At 35.3% G+C, this 18,847-nt stretch overlaps 1 protein-coding gene across 16 annotated transcripts in view; it reads right to left on the reverse strand.

Annotated features, from left to right (window-relative positions):
* The window catches only part of RIMS2 (regulating synaptic membrane exocytosis 2), a 388,249-nt gene that overhangs the window by 320,850 nt on the left and 48,552 nt on the right, over positions 1–18,847 (reverse strand). For all 16 annotated transcript variants that reach the window (XM_018077725.3, XM_029959232.1, XM_029959221.1 and 13 more), the window contains one exon: positions 11,404–11,714. In XM_018077725.3, the coding sequence (XP_017933214.1) occupies positions 11,404–11,714 (311 nt within the window). The remainder of the gene's footprint in view (positions 1–11,403; positions 11,715–18,847) is intronic.

The raw sequence follows: 18,847 nt of genomic DNA on the forward strand, positions 1-18,847 counted from the left end.
TAGAAATTTCTTTTAGTCACTTGAAAAATATCTTAAGAGATTTATTGCCATGTCTCCACTTTCAGATGACTGATTTGGACCTTAAAGGGCCTCCAAACTTGTGTTGGGTTTCAATATGTTCAGGTGATCTGTGATGGAAAAAAAGACTAATATATATGTAAACTAAAAGATCACTCTCCAAATAACAATAAGGTTAAGATCAGTCTTTTCATTTTGTGAAACAGAAGCTAAGATAACATATCTGTGCACTGGATTGTTTATTAATTTCTGCTGTTCAGTATACTGGATAAAATTTTGAGCTTTACATATCTTGGGGATGAGTTCAAAGAGACTAATTTATCTTCCTTTCATGTCATTATAAGATTTATGGTCTCCTGGGTTGCTTCTATATTCAGCTGATTGGAATACCAGAAGAATATTTTCCTGATGATCCCACACCTCTGGAATTCATTTCCTTTGACAGTGCCATGAAGCCTGGGTTTTATAAGCATTATGGCTGTGTAAATATTTTACTTTGGAAAGATTTGCATTGAATGCAGGAGTTCTATTTTAGTGGAGTAAAGACAGTGTTGGCCATTTGGGAAGGGAGTTAGGGTTAATTTCATAACTGATTGTTGTAACTGTAAGGCTTCATGATATTCAGTGGCATACCACAGAATACATTTCTAAATAAATCTCATTTTCAGAGGAAAAAAATGCTTCTGAAAGAAATACCCATAAGCCACATAGAGAATGAAATTTAAAATCCTTGTCTTGAGCAACATCTCCCGGTTTGGTTACCTTCACCAGGCTTAGCTCCAAGAACATCTGACAGCTTTTGGGAATATCTATCAAAAGAACAAACACTTTTATAAGTGCCCTTAATTACTTAAAGGAGGAGCAAAGAAGTAAAGTGGGTAAGAATGAACAGTCCAGATCTATGCCAGTGCATCAGTCATTACTGCAACATGGTCTGTGATCATCCAAAACAAGTTTGTTGAGAGACTGACACCCTATAAGTACTGCCCTTAATATCCAAAGCTTCAGAGTTTGTTTTGAGTGAGTCCCATCTACAGAATATTTTTCTCTTTTCCATTACTTAAGTGACATATCTTCTGCTTTTCCTTTTCACCCTGGTTTTCAGGGTCTTTATAACTGATATTACAATTTTGGAAAGAATCTCTGCATTAAAAAAAGAATCTGCTGAGTAGAAATTACATTATTTTTTATTTCAATTTTACTTAGATCAAATTTCTTGCTTTGAATATTGATACATGTTTTCTAAATGAAAGTAAATTCTTGAGTCATTGTATTCACTTGAGCTATGAGACATGAGGAGCATCCAAAATATACGTTGTTTTATCAGAAATGCATATCTAAGATAAATTTCGTTTCTTTCAAGGATACCTTTTTGTTCTAGACCCTGTTAATGAATGGTACAGAAAGATTAATCATTACATGTCCATTTTAGGAGTAAAATGCAATTATCTCAGCATCATGAGAAGGTGGAATTGCTGAACTGTTAAGTTGTCAAATTTTATATTCAGGAGTTGGGATTGTTGAACCAGTTTTGATTCCTCTCCTAGCTTAAACATTTTTTACAGTTCTAACTGGAGCATAAAGATACAACTGAAGCAGGTCAATTTTTGCCAGCCCAGCACCTCATGCCAGAGTCAACAAAATTCAATTAAAATTAATCTACCTCTGGAAAAAAAAAATTGGTTTTGTGCACTGATTTGGAACTTCAGAATGCAATGTCTCTCTGAAGCTTCCCAGTTTATTTGGAATTACAGAGCAAATCAGATATTTTTTGTTTTAATCTCCTTGATGAGTATTTTTTAAATTTTTTTAAGTGGTCATCAAGAAAGTCTATCATTTAAAGTCCGGCATTATCACAAAGTCATTACAAATAAAACCTCTTGCAGCTAAAATACATTATTTTCTATAATGATATTACCATAAGAACTCCCGTTCTTGGTGTTTTCTTTTTACCAAAGAAAATGGGTTTTCTGCAGCAAAGTTCATGGCTCGTTCTGTTACACACTGCATAATAAAAACTTCCTTTGGCAGATAAACTACATCTAGGAGTCAATTCAAGCAGATATTATCAGCTGGCAAAACACTGGACCGGAAATTGGGAAAACTGTGTCTGGAGCAACTTAACCTCTAGTTATTCTATGAAGATGATACAGTTACTGAGGTCCCTGACAACATTTCCAGGAAGATCAGTGCTGCAGAAATGGGCACTTCGTGATGTCATTTTCTAAAAACACCAGGGCATGATTTCAGGGCACAGCTCTGCACAGTGCAGGAAGTCAGAACAAGTTGCATTTATACACAACCCACTGCATATCATATATAAGTATTACCTTGGATTTCAAAACTCTGCTTTAAGAGTTACTGACTTCAGGTCACCTATATTTTCTGCTTAAATTGAAATGACATTGTACTGCACTATTTTGCTGGAACAAGGAACTATTCCCTTAAAATGTCTGTGACTGTCTTCCTTCTGGTTAGTAAAGAATGCAGAGGGGTCTGTTTTTACTGAAAAGCACAAAATTAGGATTTCTCAAAGCTTTGGAGAGAAGTGTCCAATTACTTCACCGCAAAACTGAAAGAGCACTTATGAATGGTTGCAGGATAGTTGTAAAGTGAGGAAAAGAGCTGGGTTAGAGAAGAAAAGAATGCCTATCTTAAAGAGAAAGAATACCATATCTTTGAAAGCACTTCCAATGTCTAGACAGAGTTTGGTAAGAACTCACACCAGTGAGAAAGAAACGGTGATACACAAAAGAAAATGAGCTAATAAATTAAACAAATAAATAAGTAACCATATAAGGACATTCCAGAGTAGGCAAAGGGACAAACAAGAATTTGGTTTGAAGAAGGGGCAGAAAAAGAAACAGAATAATCATGCTAAAAACAAGGTAGAAAACAAAATGGTATTGCTTAATAATGTAAATTTTAGTTATGACAATATGGTCACCTGGTTCTATTACATTCATTTTTAGTTACATTTTTTCCTCAGACCTGACTTAATAAAATAGATTGACAGATACTAAAATTTTGAATCTTGCCATGTAAAAAATAAATGACAACTTAATTGCAGTACAGAAGTAATTTCTTTATCATTTGTGACTTCTAGAAGCAAAAAGAGCCAAAGAAAGAATTTGTACCTGTAACAACTACGCGTTCTCCTTTTTTTTTATATAACTCAGTCTATATAGCTATGGTAAAAAGTATGAAAATAAAAGGCTGGTCATTGAACTGCAAATTCAAGATTCATCTTGTTGCCAGAAACAACAAATTTGACTCTACTAAATGTTAGACATTTCCCTCAGCTGCACTCCACAGATGTATCTAATTCACCTTTACAAACCATTTTTTGAAAAATATGAAATTTAAACAAAATCTGTTAGTTACACTTCTGAAGAGAATTTAGCCTCCAAAAAATAGAGCACAGCACATCTAAGGATTATAAACACAGAGTGACCTCTAACATTAATGTTTGTGCAAGGTCAACAAAACTGTACTTCAAGAAGACATGCTCAACTCAGAAAGGTATTGGCCTCATTAATCTTAAAAAATAATTTAAAAATGCTACCACTCTCAGTTTTTTTTCTCATATTGCTTTCTTACAGGGTCAATTTAGCTAAAAGCAAAACCACATTTAATTCCATAAATGTTAGCTGCAGTCAGTACTTAATAAAAAATATTCAGTATTCAGATACAGCTGATATCTTTGCTTACAGATTTGCTTACCTGTCTTTCAGCACAGGTAAAGGTATAGCTGTGCTATATAGAAACCTAACACTGCCATGGAAAGCCAAACTTGACTGCAAATATACCAAACATCAGCACTGAATATCAAGACTTCCCTGACTGAACTCATTCTGCCTAAGACTGAGAAAAGTCAAATAGTAAATTATAGTTTTCAGTAAGCAGCATTCAACAGATATGAATAATTGAGAAAAAAATCTAGTAATCAGTAACAGTAAGCAAAATGCAAACATCATGTTGCAAAGGAATTATTTTTGAAAAAGCACTCTACAGTAAACTGTGAAAATTAAATTCCTTAAAATCAATGTGAGATTAGCTCACTACAGAGAATGATTGCAGCTGAGTTCAGACTGTCACTTAAAGCTGGAATTAAATCTCTTTGTTTTTTGCTTAATTAAAATATTTCAGTGTTTGAAAAGGAACTCAGATATTTTAGACTATTTATTAAGGTAGGTTAGTTCTGCTGCAATTACAGAATGTTCCTCTTCTCTTTCTCTCTTCTCCAAACAGATTAGCTTTCTCTAAAAAAAATGATCCCAAATAGTAGCTACCATTGGTCAGAGGCCCAATGCTACTTGGTACAGGTTCTACAGCTAGATAAAGACTCAACTGGAAATACTAATTAAAGGTATTTCTTTTAACAAAACATTATCAGTTAGGGAAAATAAAAGTAGAGAGAGGGAAGCAACACACATCTCAGAAAAACCACGCTGAAGTCACAATGTGATTCCACATTCTGAACGTTGTGTTAGTGTGGTCACTATTAATGTGAGGAGGAGATCCATAAAACCAACATTAGGGAACAAACAGAACTATCCAAGCAGTTTTGTTTCCCAGAAGACAGACAATTCTGCAAAAGGTAATGGAGAAAAAAAGCTTCACCTCTTTTCCAGAAATCCAAACAGAATGGATATGCTACAATCCACTGTCACCTACTAATAACAGGTAGAAACACAGTATATGCACTATAGGTAGCCTGGACTGTTAATAGACAAAGTAAATATCATTCAGGAACTCCTTACAGAGACCCTGCATTACAGATGGTATCAAACTCCTTACTCATCTTCATAAGCAGATGTAGCTTAATCCTTGTCATAAGTGTCTAATTATTTCATTAAAATTTCTGCACTGAAGGATTTCTGATTTTCCTGGACCCAAGGTATTTCTTTTCAATAATTAAATACTGTAATTTCTCTGGCTCCCTTCCCATAAATTTCTATTGCTTCTTCCGGCCATAGTTATAAGTTTCTTTTTATGCCATTCGAGATTGAGACAGCAGATAAACATAACTTCACTTTCTACCTGAAAACTGGAAGAGCCGAGAAATGTTGATCCACACCCTTAAACCTATATGTAGATAAATTAAACAATTAAAAGAGCAGCTCTGTGAAGAAGAAATTAATTTATTTGTTCTAAGCTATTACCTCAAGAATTGTACAAAGCATACCTGAAATGGAAGACAGACAGCACAAGAAACAAAAGCAAAACTACTGAGACTAGTTTTCAGATTGACATTGATTTTACCTTATAGCTCCAAGGGCTGACTACCAAAGTGATAAAAAATGATAGAATAGGAGTAGGAAGATGAATATAAAAGCTTATTCAGTTGCAGTTCAAAACTCATAAAATGTAAATCTTCAGTTAATATGTTAAAAAATACTGTAGGGTCACTCTAAAGCCCTTTGCATCCTCTTCTAGCACCATGGAAAGTCAGTGTGAGCTCTTTGCAGTCGTGCATGGAAAAGAATGCTGATTCAATTTTAAACTCAGCCTGAAGTATTAGATTTATTCATGAAGTGAAAGAATATAATTATGCTTTCACAACAATTGTGGGGGGGGTTTCTGCTTTGGTGGTCAACAATGTTAAAAAAAAAATTCACGTTATTTTTTGTGTCATACATAAAGAAAAAGTTTATAGACCCTGTTGTCCTAAATGGATACTTCCAGACATGAACCCATCTGTGCACAGCTTTATCAGTCTGACTCTTGGATACCAATGTCCATATTTTAAACAATGTCTCCATACAATTATTTTAATATTTCTCACTCTCTTTAAATATGTCAGCAGGTAAAAAAAATGTTAAAAAGTTAAAATGCCTCTATTTTACTTGAGATTGCTTTCAAATTTGCTTACACAGGCCCAAATAAAGGGTTTTTAACACATCTGGCCTAAAATTCTATCAACTTCGGTTGTCAAAAAAAAAAAATCCATTCAAAATCAGAGGCTGCACTACAGTGTTGTGTCACAAGTGTTGCAGAAGAAAAATAACAATAATCTGGAGAAATGGCCAGTTTTCAGCTTTTCAGAAAGAAATGTAATTGACTGACTCTTTAATGTTACATTGTCATATTTTAAATTGCAATAAACTACCATCAGTGCTGTCTTCAGTACCAGTTGTTCATGATGAAGCAATTAAAGAAGAGCCGTTTGAAAAAGATATAACATGAAACAGATGGACACAAATTTTCATTTATTTAATTCATACTGCTCTTTGATGTTTCTAGTCTAGCTTATGCCTGCTTTTTCCTCTCTCCTCCTCTTCTCTCATATTTCAGTCTTTTTTCTCTCTGTTCACTCCCTGACATCACAAACTGCAGCCTCCAAAAGACAGACCCTACACTGCCAACTCATACTGGCACTCCTTCCAAGAACAGAAGCAAAGGGACACAGGGAACCACTTTAATGCTACTGCCATTGGTAACACAACAAAATAAAGCCCTTATATGTGGGAAGCACATTTACATATTTCATAAGGAATACATGCAGAAATCCTGCGTCTTCAGACCCAACTAGCCTCAACATTCTTGTTTACATTTCTTACTCAGAACAAAATGCATTCTCCAAGCCCACTTTAGCATATGGAAACCACCACAGAAATCCTCTTTTTTTTCTGAGATAAGAGGGTTGATAGAAAATAAACCGCAAAATAATGTAGCTTTGAAAGGAGAAGCCCAGGAAGAGGGAAGGAGGACATATTTTATCCGTATCTGCTGGCCTGGAAAATAAATACTGCTGTTGTGCAACTCTGCAGCTGCTCACTCTCAATTTGTTGTTTTCATTCTGGTTTTTATGATTTAATCTCATATCCTTGCAGTTAATCTGAAAAGGGTTCAGGCAGCTTTATTCATTAGTCTTGCTTCAAATCGTGATCTTACAGATCATGATCTTTACAGATACCAAGAACCAATTCTCTTTTTGTGACATGGCTTACCCTCCGATAGATGCAGCAAGAATAAGTTGACTTTCTTTTTTTCATTGAATCTCATGAAATATATCCTTGGGAAAGTTTTTCTTACACTAATATAATGCATAACAAATATATATTTGTAAAACTGAAGTTATCATTTTCAAATTTTGAAAAACATTTTGGATTCATACAATACGACTAGGGAAAATAATAAAAATTTTAAAAAACCAAATAATTCTTATCTTCCTGAACTACATAACATCATTTCAGTTATATATTAATAGTTATGTCATCATAACCTTACTTTTGGAAGATGCATGAGTCGTTTCCTACTTTAAGAGAGCTAAGTATATAGAAAAAAGGTTTGTGAAGCAACACTTCTGGAAGAATGTCAAAAAATATTTACAATTTAAAACACTGAATTCATATGTGGAAAACTACTAAAATGGATTTACAGTGAATCCTGCTAAAAGCAAGAGAAATAATTATTTAACGAGTCGAGCATGGCAACACTACCTAAAGGTCTAATAATTCAGGCAAACAGAATGACATGTAAAAAAGCTTTGTATCAGCATTAAGGTTCCCTGATTCCCAGATTTTATTACTAGGATATTGTACACATTTTAATAGGATGTCGTAAACATTTGCTTTGGCTTGGGCTTTGGAATGAAGAAACCAACCATTTCACAAACTGATTGCCTGCTGCAAAATGACTGAAAAAAAGATTATATCTGCTCAAATAATTTTGCTGCTGGAGAGAAAACACAATGTATTGAATGATGAGTAGTGTAGGTCTTGGGAACAATAGACTACATGAAATTTTTTGATGAAAATAAAATAAAATGAGACCTTTTTGCAAAATCCAGAATTAACGTGAAATTGAATACTACAAATCAAAGAACTGCAGCCATAAATCCAGCATCTGTGCAAAGCAGACCTCAGAATGGACCTTATGAGTCTGTGGATTACTTAGAATAACATTTTGCATTTCTTTGATTCACATCACTTGGTAGTTTTCGGGGAATGCAGCATTACACTGTATCAGCATCCATATTCTGCACAAAAGGTTAAGTCTGTGAAAAGCACTATGTATGGTTACAGTTCAACTGTGCTTAACATCAAACCTCCGTGTGATGTATACTCTGCCAGTCTCACCTCAAACAATGTCAAATATACCATGGCCAATTACTGAATCCTAAGGTGTGCCTGCTGCCTCTGCCTTTATCCATGGATTCACTATGTACAAAGCAGCAAAAGCACTGTAGCACAGACTGTAAATATTACAGTAAAGACTTTAAACTGAAAGATGGTAGACTTAGGTTAGATATAAGGCAGAAAATCTTTACTGTGAGGGTGGTGAGGCACCAGAACAGGTTGCCAATAGAAGTTGTGGATGCCCCATCCTTGGAAGTGGTCAAGGCCAGGCTGGATGGGGTTATGGGCAACCTGGTCTAGTGAAAGGTGCCCCTGTCCATGGCAGGTGGGGTGGACCTATACAGTCTTTAATGTCCCTTTCAATGCAAGACATTATATGACTCTATTCTATAAACTGCTGATTGTAAGTACAACTTGCTCCTGGACATTTAATTACATTTTATTTTTTTATGTAATAGACACAATATGAGAAAAATGTCCTTGAAGAATGTGCAATCCAAAATCATCCCAGACTTCTTTAAGGCAATAAATTTCAGATCACTCAAAGAAAATCCATAATCAACTACCTACTTGTCTGTCTAAACAGTTTGGAATCTATCAATTGCAAATGGGACTGTTGTATACATCAAGGGAACAGAATACTAGCCTAATGGTTAAAACAATATTAAGCAGCACATACATGGGTTTATAAATTTTAATACTGAAATTATATCAAATTATGATATATATATTCTATGCATTACTTTGGTATAAAGAGAATAATACATTATCTTCTGCTCTTACAAGCAGCTGTATGTAATAAAATTGTGCCATGGTTTAAGTCCTAGCCCCATGCAGCCACTTGCTTACTCCCTCCCAGCGAGATGGAGGAGAGAATTGGAAGGATAGAAGGCAGAAAACTCATGGAGTGAGATAAAGACAGTTTAACAGGTAAAGCAAAAGCCCCACACACAGGCAAAGAAAAACAAGGAATTAATTTGCTGCTTCCCATAGGCAGACAGGTGTTCAGCCACCCTCAAGAGAGCAGGGCCCCATCACATGCAATGGTTACTTGGGAAGACAAACACCATCACTACAAATGACTCCCCGTTCCTTCTTATTCCCTCCATTTTATTTACTGAGCATGATGTTTATGGAAAATTCCTTTGGTCAGTTTGGGTCACCTGTCCCAGCTGTGTCCCAGCTGTGTCTCCTCCCAACCTCACATGCACCCCAATTTCCAACTGCCAGTGTGGCAGTACAAAAAGCAGAAGAGGCCTTGGCTCTGTGTAAGCACTGCTCAGCAATAACAAAAACATTTCTATATCATCAACCCTGTGTTCAGCACAAACCCAAAACACAGCCCCATACCACCAATTTTCTGTGAAGAAAATTAACTCTACCCCAGCCAAAATCAGCACAAATAGTAAGTCTTTCAGTATTATTGAGAACAGCATGCAGAGATCCAAACTTAAGCCTTATCCCCATCTTTGAATTCTGGGATAGCCTCTCTCAGAGACATTGATGTTCTCTTCTAAAAACCCATTTGACCAGTAAGATGTTCATTGGGCATCATGGTGGAATCTTTTTCATTATCTCCAGAAAAAGAAAAAAAAAAGACTTTATGTAAGGAACATTAGGGAAAAAATATTCAGCAGACTCTCTATCCTTCAGTAGCATGTAACATAGATCAGATTCTAAGCACACTTGAATATGTTAATTAGGGAACATCAGTATTATTATCCAAATAAAACAGGAAGAGGATAATGACTGAAAAAACGATCTGGACTTAAACAATATGTTGAGTAGAAGTGATCACAATCAGCAGAATAGTTCTGATTTCAGGCATAAAGTCCACATTCTTCCTCTTGGCAATTATTACTTTATACTGTCCTGTTTATCATAAAACTCTACTTCGGGTAAATGCATCTTGCATATATGAATTTTTTACTCATATATCCCTGTCTCACTCTGTAATTCTGCATGCATAATATAAAAACATTTTTAGAGTTAAATTGTTGCTGAGAACAAGAGCAAGAGTTTTTTTATCATCACATTATTAACACAAGAGAATCTGTCTCTCCCTCCTGCTCCTTAGCATCAAGTCAGGGTGCCAGCTGTACCTCTCAGAGACTACACCTATAACTCAGGAGCACTCAGAGCCACTACGTACTGAACCCATCAGCTGAAACCAGAGCAAAGGGCAGCAAGCAGAAAAAGTTAAACAAAAAAGATTAGACTAATTACATTCAATTTGTTCCCATATAAGACCAAAAGTAGGAAATAAAATATGGTGAAATACAAGAGGTGAGGAAAAAGGAAAACTATTTTAACTATATTAGCTGTAAAAGATATCTGCCTAACTTATTTCAAGCTGGCAGAATAAATACTGTAATGAGGTCATAGCTGGGCAGCAGAGGAATGCTGCCAGACTACACTGCTCTGGAGGCCAAATTCCAAGGCAGCTGGAGGTCTCTCTCTCATGCGCACGTGAAGGTATCATTTGTATGGAAACACGTGAGCAAGCTTGCTCTCTTCTTTTGCTTCTCACCATATTTAAAGATCTATTACAGTCCTGTTTAAGAAGAAACTAAATTTATTCAATGAAACAACTTTTATTTTTATGTTCCAGTAAAATGTAGCTGCAGAGGTTGAGAGCCTTCTGGTGCCTTTTGGTACAATCACCTCAAGAAAAAGGGAGGGAATTCCACCTCCAGCCTCTGGTTAAAGCAGATCTTACCACATTAGTACCAATAGAGTCGCAGCTTCAACCAATGCCAAGTAGCATTAACACAAACAAGTGAAGAAAAAACTTTCATACTAATGACAGTAACAAAAAGCAAGGGATTGAAAAAACAGGTCATTACACAAAGATTTCACCATCTTCAATACTGTTTACTGCAAGTACAACCAGACACTTTAATTCAGTAGTCTGAACAGACACCATCTTCCACTAACCTGCCTTTTTGAGTTCTATTCTGGATTATTAGTTTTTTTGCTATAAAGTTAGTGACCACAAAAGAAATATGGTAACATAGCACAATGACTATGATTTGACAAAGTTGCAAGCACCTGGACAAGCTCTGTCACGCTGCAACTGCCATGTTCCATGTTTTTTTTTCAATAAGAAGGAATGAATACCACACATTGGCTATGACCATCTGAAACCAACAAAAGACTCCTCAACTGTTGCTTCAAAATGCCCAGTATGTATTTTTAGAGGCTACAGAATAAAAATAAGATAAAAGTTTAAAAGATAAAATAAAATTTGTAGCATAAATTCAGGAGATCTTATATGGATAATCATTAAATACTTTCTTACCTGTCTGATGTTGTGTCACTTGTTACTTGATGCTTTACTCCTGAACCATTCTTAATTGAGTCTTGTCTTGTGAGCCCTTGAGATCTGTTTTTGTCCAAAGCTTGTGTGGATATGTCACCTGGTGGTCCTTGGTACTGAGGATGCTCCTGTAGCTTTGCTTTTTTCTCTTGAGGTGCTTCCTCGTTCCGCAGAGCTCTAATTCCTTCTTGGTCAGGCTGCTGTGGTGCATGTGATCCACTGTTATAGAACCAGGCTCCTGATTTTGTGAGGATTTCTTGTTGTTTTCGGCACAAGTTACATACCCACATTACCTGTTCAGACATTTAAATGTAAAATCTGTTAGCTTGTAAACACTGTATACATCTTCATCAAGCACACATCAACTGACTGTTGCCATTTCCAAAGGTAGAAAGAATACAGTTTTAATTCTTTCTATTAAAATTACAATAGCTTAGCTACAACATTATAAAATATGTCTGTACAACCTTGGAGGAAATTGTTTTAGAAAAATTACAAGCAAAAATAATTCTAGTCTTTTCTTGTTTCATTATTTGAAACACAAGGAAAAACCACAGATAGAAGCAATATAAACAAAAAGGTTCTACATCTTGACATTCCAATGGCAATATATGTAAGTTCTAAAAAATTAAGACTATGGTTTGAGGATGATAGAAAAAATGAATTAAGAAATCATTAAGCTTTTAATCCATTCTCTCACTGAGTAAGGAACTCTGGAATAGATCCTCTGCTATTGCAAACAAGTAATTTTATAATTCTCCAAAATGCTCACTGATTTACTTCCACGGTGGTCTGCATCTTATGTTTATACGAAGAAGCTGACTTCAAGAAGTGACTTAATTTTCAGAGCAATTTTAAATTAAAGTAATTTTGTAAATAAAGTAACGCAATGTATAAGACGGTGCATCTCCCTACTTCATAGCCAAGATTTACCTTTCATTGTATGCTTATTAAATTATTACAATTATTACACCTTCCCAGTTGTGAGATTCTGCATATAGCAATGAGGTTTTTTAATAATCTAAAATCTACTTGCTCACAAAGTTTTTGTATCTGATCACCTTAGTCCCATGCCAGTGCAGCAAACTGACAGCACCAATTATCTGGAAGTCAATTTCCTATTCAGTTATTACGTTATATGAGAATAAATCAGGATGTAGTGAATCAAATACAACACACCAGTCATGAACACAATGGTACATTCAAACTGATTATTGTGTTATCTTAAAATTTTGATTGTAGATAGCATTATTTCACTGCAACTTTAATCCTTCACTCCTTAATCTTCATTTTTCTTTAGCCTTAGTTTAGCTTTCTTTTTCTTTTATTTTTATTCTTCTTTTTCTGCTCGCTCCTTAAATATCTTTGTCTAAGTTCATAGACAAAATGGTACCATTTTTACTACATGTTCCTTGAATGTCTACACTCAACCTTCAATGTAGTTATAATGTCTCTAGTTCTAATCCTACACTAAGATGCTTCTTTTTCAAGGGTGTACAGTTCAGGAAATTCAAAGGTTTACATTAATGTTCTTCATTATTCTGTTAAATGTAGCTGGCTCCATGGTTGAATAATGTGGAAGATGTAGTTTCTACCTCCCTAATACATCTAGCTCAGTCCACCAGAAAAGGTTTCAGAAGCCTCAATCTGTGTCTTATTCTCCTGGTTGTTTTCTAGTAGAAAATTTCAGCCATGCTTTCTGGTCAAACTTCACAAAAAATGTTTTGATGAGAGCTTCATGTAGAGGGTTACCTGGATGCAAGATTCATACTCAAACTCACTGACTCCTTCATTCACAAACTGTCAGGATGGGGTAGGAAAAGGAGGCATCCCTTGCCCATTTAATGGTGGTGATACGCCCCATCCTGGTACACTGCCTAATCTTTGTATAGGGCTGATACCATCTATGAGAACTCATGTCTGCTTACATCAACAAGACAGAATAAATCATCAAAGCACTGAGGGTAAAAAAGAGAGAGACTCCCTAAGTAGCAGCTTGCTCCCTGAGGTAGGTTAGATATCCTTAGATGACATTCAAAGGTCAAAACTGTGTATTCTTCAGGCCTGGCCACCATTAAAGTACAAATTCAAGAACAGGCCTGTTTTACCATTACCAGTTAAGTTAGAAAGTACATGAAAACGCCAACATGAAAGTTCAGCACCCAAGACAGAAGTATTTTTGCCCTCTTTTATTAATAGCAATTAAAAGGCTTCAGTATTTCTGCTTGGTTTGTATACAGTTGAAAGAAGTTCTAAACTTTCCACGTATGTGTCAGTACAATAAAAAGACCAGATCTAAAACAATTGTTGAAGTATACAAATATGTAACAACTTTAATGACAATGAGATAAAATCCCCAACATTTTTTCATGTGCTATTTCTATTAGTAGATGTCATAATATCAGAAAACTAGATATTATAGTCAAAACACCTGGGCAACTATATCCTTGGCTGACAGCCATATTTTGTCCCCAGACAGTGCACTCCAGGATGATTAGTATTATTCTCTTGCACCCAACAGAATAAGAGATCCTTGTGAATGAATACGATTTCATATCTCCTCATCTAAAAGTAGAATCAGGAAGAGTACTCCTGACATAACCTGACTCCTGAAAAATTTACTTAGAGTATTTCAGATTGAAAAAAAAATCAAACACATTGCATGAAAAGTGCATATATTTATGTATTTTGCAGATTTTTTCTGCTTTTCTAAGACTGTCTAATGATAATTACAGCTAACACTTCTGATAAAGCCTTATTTTCAATGTACTTTCAATATGCAGGATTTCATAGTGTTGACCCTAACAATCATAATGTGATTCATATAATCACACACAATGAGAAGAATGGCACCTGTCACACAGACACAAATGTATGTGCTTTCAGTGAGCACAAAAATTACAAGCCCTCAAATAGTACTGAGCTAAATTGCTTCTCCATCTTATTGCTGCGATGGAAGCATTCTTGCAATTTAAAAAATACTGGTAATTTTTAGTGCAGACCTCTCAATTAAATGAGACAGGTTTGTAAGGTAGCATTATAAGAGCACAGATGGGAAGGTGGCATATTCCTGGACAGGATTTCTCCTGCTCCCAGGTGCCTGTGACAGAGCACTCAGTAGGTCACACATGCAGAGCAGGTCTGTCCCTGCCAAGTCCCCACAGGACAGAGCATTTCACGGGACTGTGAGGGCAGCAGAGCAGAGAAGTGGAGAGGAGACTACCCAAGTGGACTGCATGTTCAATACACGCGTTTTTACAAACCTGTGAAGAACCACAGAATTTTCCCTTCTAAAACAGTAATTAAAAGAGTTAATCCCTTACATCAGAAATCTGCACTCCAGAGCAGGCACAGTACCTACTACACCCGTTCGTAACTCTCCTGAGCACCACCCTAAGGACTTCAGCAGCTGTGAACACATTTTGTACATAAACGTCATTGTTGCAATTTGTGGGTGTCAGTTCTTCACATGGGGACACTCCCAATTTGAAAACGAAAATATGGACAAAAATCTGCTCTCCAACGCTAAATACTAGTTCAAAACTAGAATCTCAAGTGGTAGTGGAACGGGATGTGCATTTCCGTAGGAAAGGCTGAAACACCATCTAGTGCCTACGATAGGCATTGCTGAAGTTCTGTTCAAATCAACTTCTCAAGTGTGAAAATAGCTGCACTAAATATATCTAGCCTGACATTTTCCCATCAACGCTTACATCCATTTTTTTTAAAGACAAATTTCTTTTCTTTTATACAACACTGTAAAGAAGTATTCCGAATTTGGATTAGACAGTTTACTTTAAATCTTCCTTCTGCTTTCCATTCACAAAGGTTAGCTCCATACAGGGAACAAACAAATTCTATCTCATTTTCTATTTCTTCACTATTTTTTACAAGATTACTCATAATATGCTCCCACTTCTGCTAATAGCTTTATCACATAATATTAACACTTTTTTTACATAGGCCCATAAAACAAATTCTGCAAAACCTACAATAATCAGTCATTTCATATCTTCGCATCAGAAATAATTAATGCACAAAAAAATCTCTTCCTTGCCTTGCCCTAAATAAGACATTATAATTTTTTGCTATTAGATAAAATTTTTCAAAACACATTTCATACACCACTTTAAATTCAATAAAATGGAAAATATATTCATCAAGAAATTACATCTGCAGATATTTCAAGGGGAAAAAAGCAATTTAATAAAAAGGATATAATACGACAATCATTTTAGATAATGTGAAAAGGCAGCTACCTTACAAAACACCATTCACTGTTCCCCTAAGTAGAGTGATAGATGGCCTACCACTAACTTCCAAGAATAAAATGGAAATATTACTGTATTTAAGATTAGATTAAAAGGTACAGTATATTTTATATATTTGATTACACATCAGTTTGAGTTTGTTAGTTTAGACACTACAACCTAAGGAATAATTACACCAAATCCTCATTAGCCTTCAGAACACTACTCAGGTGTGCTGAGATGAAAAATTACTCTAGAAGGCTTCTATAGTATTGTTGTTTTACCAAATCTATTAGAGTTCACCTGCTTGCCAACAACATGTAATATATTAGCATTATATTAACTGTTGTGCTTGTTGGTAGTATTCTTAAGCAAATTTCACATGGTTTAAATATATGTGTCTTTTTGTGTGTTTTTTTGGTTCTCGTATTTTATGCAGGATACGCTTCCTTAAACATTATACAAGGTAACAAGAATGCAACATTGAAAGGAAAGAGGAGACAAATGGAAGAGTAGGAAAACCCTTTGCTTGGATCCAGCATCAGGGCAAATAATAAAGATTACTAACACACTGCTCCTAGTCCTGTTTTGGTTTTTTTTTTTTTTATTCCAATCTGTTCCAGGTGCAAAACAACTTTATTACATCATGGAGCAATGTTTGAAGTCATGCTGTACCAAAGAAATTTCTTCAAGGATGGAGTACATCTCTGCATTAGTCACTATGTCGCTGTGGAACAGACACTGCAGAACCAGCGCTGGCACCCAGGAATGTGAGTCAGCTTCCTCTGTGCAGCCACAGAAATTAAGATTATATAGCAAATCTATGCATCTTTAGCTAATATAGCCCTAGTATCAGTGGGGGCCAATGGTATATATGCCTTACCTCTAGTCCCAATTTCTGCTGATCTTTCCCCATTTTGCCCAATTTGAAATACAACGGTGTTTCCAAAGAACTATAAATTTAATAAGTGAGTGTCTTGGTTTTGAGACTGTGAGATTCACATTGAACATTATCTCCCCAGAAAATGAGATGGAACTGCTTTTCTGGTTATTGGTTTGTTTCAGAATACATTAAAATCTGCCAAAGTTTTCCAGTAAAATAGCAAAAGCACTTAGTTTTCCCTGTCACAAGTTAAACTTTTTAGTACTCTTCTTAATATTTAGAATTCAAAGCTCTTTGAATTAGAATAGAAATTGCTTGAAGTTAGCTAAAACATAAAATTTTATCTATTTGGTTATATTACCACCAAAACATGGCTCATATTTGTCCTAAAAAAACAATAATTCCATTTTGCTCCCATCGTCTGAAGTCTATGTTGTCTCTTACAGCTAAAAGTACTGATTTCCACTACTGATGAGGGAAAATTTGTATTGTTTTCCATGAGGTTCTTCCTTTAAAAATGTTAGTTTTGATATTCCTTTCTAATGAAAGCAACTGTCTATAACTGTGGAAGACTTAAATATAGCATGTGCCAACATTCATATTTTTGGAAAACACAGAGGCTTTTACATTGGCTGTAGGATTTATCTTTAGAGACATCATTCTAGAGGTTCGGGTCCAGAATACTGATGCATTATTTGTAGCTGCTAAGATATATTTTAAAGACAAAAAATCATTATTTTGTAGTGAATAGAATAAATCATATCTACTTTATGCTCATACATTGTAAACAGCAGAATCTGGTTATATTTTTAATGAAACAGAAACTTTTCCAATTCATTTTACTGCTCTGATTGTACAGACAAGATATCATCATGTTAACATGAGGACTTGCCCAGCAGTTTGGTTTTTTTTTTTCTTTTGTGGTGTCAATCCTACTTTGAGCAGGAGGTTGGACTAGATAAATGCCAGCTCCCTTCCAAACTGAATGATTCTATGATCATTTGTAACTGCACATTGGTAACTATTTTTCTACATAAAAATAAATCCCAAATAACTGTCATCAGAACAACTATGGATTTATTTGATAGTACCTGAGAACAAACACTTGCAGTGGTTACAGCAATGTGAAATTCTCCTTAAAGAGTTTAGGTTTTTATTTGATACCATTGCATGGTAGCTTCATCTATAATCAGAAGCCTGTAGGTCATGAAGGATTAGATTGGACATTAGGAAGCATTTCTTTACAGAGAGGGTGGTCAAATCCTGGAACAGGCTTCCTAGAGAGGTCATGGATGCCCCAAGCCTGTCTGTGTTTAAGAGGCATTTGGACAATTCCCTTGACAACTTGCTTTAAATTTTGGTAAGCCCTGGATTGGTCAGGTAGTTGGACTAGATGATCACTGTAAGTCCCTGCCAACTGAAATATTCTATTCTATTCCATTCCATTCCATTCCATTCCATTCTGATACTACACCATAGCAAACAAAGGTTTTATCTTAGTATTTATCCACTAAACTCGATTTATTGAATTGTACCTGTGGGATACCTTCCCCTTTTAATTTCCTTCAGTTAAATTGATGCATTTATTCAAGGAAGTATATTACAGGAACAAAGATAATCCTTGAGTTTGTGACTGTTATAAGAGTTGATAAAGATTACCTGTTTTTTCAATATTTTGCTATGCCACTAGTCTGTGCTATGGTACTGACTTTCATTTTCATAGAAGTAATAAAGTTATAATCACTTTGACTGAATGCCAAAACTGCTATAATGTTTATTTGCCTTATGTCTGTAATGATACATGAATACCTATCCCCCAATATTGTATTTAATACCACAGGAATCTTAATACCAGTTCACAAAAATGGAAAAGCCTACAATACTGCTATGAGACCAACATCTCCACATATATTTTAAGGGATATGTGTATTTGCACAGAAAAATTCTTTGCACTGAGAGAGTGACCATACTACACATTTGCTCTTGAGTTTGTATGAAAAGTTATAATGGCCATAAACAACCAAGTCAGCATACAATAAGTATATCACTTCCTGTGCATGCAGTTGCAGTATACAGTGTATATTTACATGGTTCTATCTTTCAAGTATAAGAGAAAGATGTATGACTACAATTTTTGAAAGGTATACTCACTCTTTTGTACTAATGCTGTACTCATCTTCCTAATGGAGACAGTAACTCTTGTATCACTTTTTTATTATCCATAAGGTACATACTAGTAATTTTGTTCATACATTTTTTCCATCCTAGAGTACAACTAACAAGTTAAGACATT

The sequence above is a fragment of the Manacus vitellinus genome, unplaced genomic scaffold (genome assembly GCF_001715985.3).
Source record: "Manacus vitellinus isolate BGI_N305 unplaced genomic scaffold, ASM171598v3 scaffold_1_pilon, whole genome shotgun sequence".
NCBI lineage: Eukaryota > Metazoa > Chordata > Aves > Passeriformes > Pipridae > Manacus > Manacus vitellinus.